This window comes from Malania oleifera, chromosome 3 (assembly GCF_029873635.1).
Source record: "Malania oleifera isolate guangnan ecotype guangnan chromosome 3, ASM2987363v1, whole genome shotgun sequence".
Lineage (NCBI taxonomy): Eukaryota > Viridiplantae > Streptophyta > Magnoliopsida > Santalales > Ximeniaceae > Malania > Malania oleifera.
The window spans coordinates 81,308,349-81,311,184 of NC_080419.1; the positions used below are offsets into that span (position 1 = coordinate 81,308,349).

At 41.1% G+C, this 2,836-nt stretch overlaps 1 protein-coding gene across 1 annotated transcript; it reads right to left on the reverse strand.

Moving 5' to 3' along the window:
* Positions 1 to 459: 459 nt before the first annotated feature.
* Positions 460 to 2,370, reverse strand: LOC131150594 (BURP domain protein RD22). Its single transcript, XM_058101416.1, has 3 exons — positions 2,156 to 2,370; positions 1,917 to 2,022; positions 460 to 1,629 (listed from the first exon to the last, which is right to left on the reverse strand). The coding sequence occupies exons 1-3, from the start codon at positions 2,192 to 2,194 to the stop codon at positions 689 to 691; spliced, it is 1,086 nt and encodes a 361-aa protein (XP_057957399.1). The 5' UTR covers positions 2,195 to 2,370; the 3' UTR covers positions 460 to 688.
* Between the last annotated feature and the right edge of the window lie 466 nt (positions 2,371 to 2,836).

Sequence of the window (2,836 nt, forward strand, 5' to 3'; positions counted from 1 at the left end):
TTTCTAATAAAGATAGGAGGTGCCGCCCTCTTTTTCCAAGAAAAAAAAAAAACTTTAATTACTGATGATTAAGTCAAATAAGGTAGGTGAGACCATGAGATCATACAATACAAAACCTGGATGGTTGTGTTACACCAAGGACCTCCAAGGAGATTGATGTTGTTTTCAGAAACCTTGCAAGCAGTTTGTGTTGTTGATACGCTAATTACAAATTTACAACTACATTATGAGGAACAAGTGGCCATTGCCTGATGCAATTAATGGTAAATATTGGGTTGTCAGGCAGAACCCGCATGGTTTACATCTCAAGAGTGAGCTCTTCATTGCTAGAATACTGGAAGTTAGGATTGTATATGGGAATTAGGGCTATTGTGGTGTGGGTTTCCCTGTTTCCTATTTTGCATCATTGAGTCCTAATATTTTCTTGCTAAGAAGGAAAAGTACCAGGGGATAATCACATCCTTTGAACAGAATGTTATTGCATAAACGTGAAAACCAAACATAAGTAATACATGGTATGCGTCTACATATCCAGTAAGTATTCATGATCAACTATGGTTGGGTGTTTGAAGTAAATGCATGGATAAATACTGACTGACAGAATTTCAAACTGTTGAACTTTAAGCTACACCAAGTGAACAAGTGCAGGTGAAACTAAGAGTAGGTTTCTATTTTATTTTGCAGATATCTAGTTGGGAACCCAGGTGACATGATCTTCAGGAAGGAAATGGCAGATAGGAACAGTTCCTGGCTGAACTTTGAGCACTTGAAAGGCCAAATGCTTTGGGTTCCATGCTGAGGTATTAGTATGGCAAACTGCCACTGCATTAACTTTTGTCCCATCAGAGCCAACCAATGGAACCATATAAACCCTTGTAGTGTGCGTGTTATGGCAGTAGAACACTGCATACACATAATTCTGCTTATGGCAAACAACAGATTCTTTGCTTGTCAGTTTCTTCAGTCCAGCTGCAATTGTATACTTTTGCATGTGGGTTCCTTTTTGCACCTCTGTTGAGACAGCGTGAACCTGTTTTCCAAGCTTGGAAATGCTGAAATCTATCATCGATTCCAAGGAAGTTGCACAGAACTTGACCTCTCCTTTTATGGCTGGCTCTTCGCACTCATTAATTGTGTTCTTCATTAATTTGGCTTCAACAGAGTCAGGTTTCACCGAGAACTTGTTCAAAATTTCTGGCAATTTGCTAGATGAGAAAGGAATTGACTTGGCAATTGTGCGTGGTAAAAAAGTAGCATTATTTCTGCTTTTTGTGAACTGCAAGTTCATTTCTTTGCCCGTATGCAGGTCGTTTTCCAGGAAGAAGATAGCTACGTTGTGGCTGTCATGGAGTTGATCCTCAGTTGCAGCATATTTGTATAAGAATGGACTTTTTCCTGGCGCTACTCCAACATATACGGGCTTTCCCTTGTGGCCCGTGTTCACAGATACCCCTCCTTTCCCAACACCAACATTCGTGCCATGGCCGGGCTTTCCAGTGCTGACGCCGACGCCTTTTCCTTTGCCACCAACAGAAACACTGGTGCCGCCTCCTGGCTTTCCTTTTCCAGTATGTACACCTACACCTCCTTTCCCTACAGCGACTGAGGTGCCCTTCTCGTCGATGTAGCCTGCAGCAAGAATTTTGGAAGAGCGTTTGAGATACACAAGTGCTTGGCAAAAGGATTTGAACTAGCACAAGGGAGATACACATGTTGTTCTGTGAAAGGTTAACAATTAAAAACAAAGAACCGAAAGGAGAGAATAGCAAAGTTTATTCAGTGCCATAGTTCCAATCAAACCTCAACAAACAATTACTAGTTTCCTCTATTTCACTACAGATGTACTGTTTATCTTAATATAAATACAGTGAAACTAAAAAGGATGCGGGAGAACTTTTGGACTCTTTAAGACCAACCAGGCTGTAGTGAACTCCTGATGGCTGGGGGCATCACGGTGTTTGGCAGCACAGAATTCCAGTACACTTCAGAGGGAAGAGTAGCATGACTTGCTACCAGTGCAAGCTGCATATAGCGAGTACAGAAAACAATATAAACAAATGAAAGAAAATGCATGAAGTTATGGGGGGGGCGGGAGCAAAACAAAAGTAATCAATTAGTTTTAGAATATTAGCTGTGGAAATCTAAAGAAACTCACAGTGAGAAAAGAGAGGATGGGAAGGAGATGGAACTCCATTAAAGATCAGATGTATGTGAAGCAGCGTGCGTGAGAAAGAGCACAGAAACTAATGAAACCTTTGCTGCCCAGCTTAGATGTAAAGAAGGGAGTGGTGGGTTGTAATATTTATAAGTGATATCTTTAAGAGAGCTGATGTTGGCCTCTACAAAGCAAGGGCATGGCATAGGTACCCACCACCCATATTTGCAACCCGTTTTAAAGTCCTCCAACCACCCTGCTACGCACACATTGAATGTTAATGTGCCACGGGTGGCACAGAGAGAATTGAAATTTATTTTTTGTTTTATTTTTCATGTTATGCATGCATTGTTGTTTCACAGAAGTGAATGTACGACATGACGTGGGGCGGTCCATAATTGCGCGCACTTTGGGTCAAAGGAGAACTAACAACTACCCCAATTTATTGGTTATCGAGCGGCTAGGAAGGAAGAGGAAGGAGTGCATTCTGTAGGAGTGCATTCAGTGGTTTTGGCACAAGGTTGCTGTTTGGTTCCAGCTTCAGAAAAGCATGCACTGAGTTGTTATTTATTATTATGGGTTGAGGTGTATTCAAGTCCACGCTCGAAAATATTCGAACTTGAAAATATTAAACTTGAAACTCAACTCGATCTCGATCGATTTTATAATTATTAAACTCGA

Coding starts and splice junctions, on each gene's coding strand:
- LOC131150594 (XM_058101416.1), bottom strand. CDS start 2,194: ATGGAGTTCCATCTCCTTCCCATCCTCTCTTTTCTCACT. Junction 2,023..2,155: donor CCATCCTCTCTTTTCTCACT/GTGAGTTTCTTT, acceptor CGCTATATGCAG/CTTGCACTGGTAGCAAGTCA. Junction 1,630..1,916: donor CAGGAGTTCACTACAGCCTG/GTTGGTCTTAAA, acceptor TTCTTGCTGCAG/GCTACATCGACGAGAAGGGC.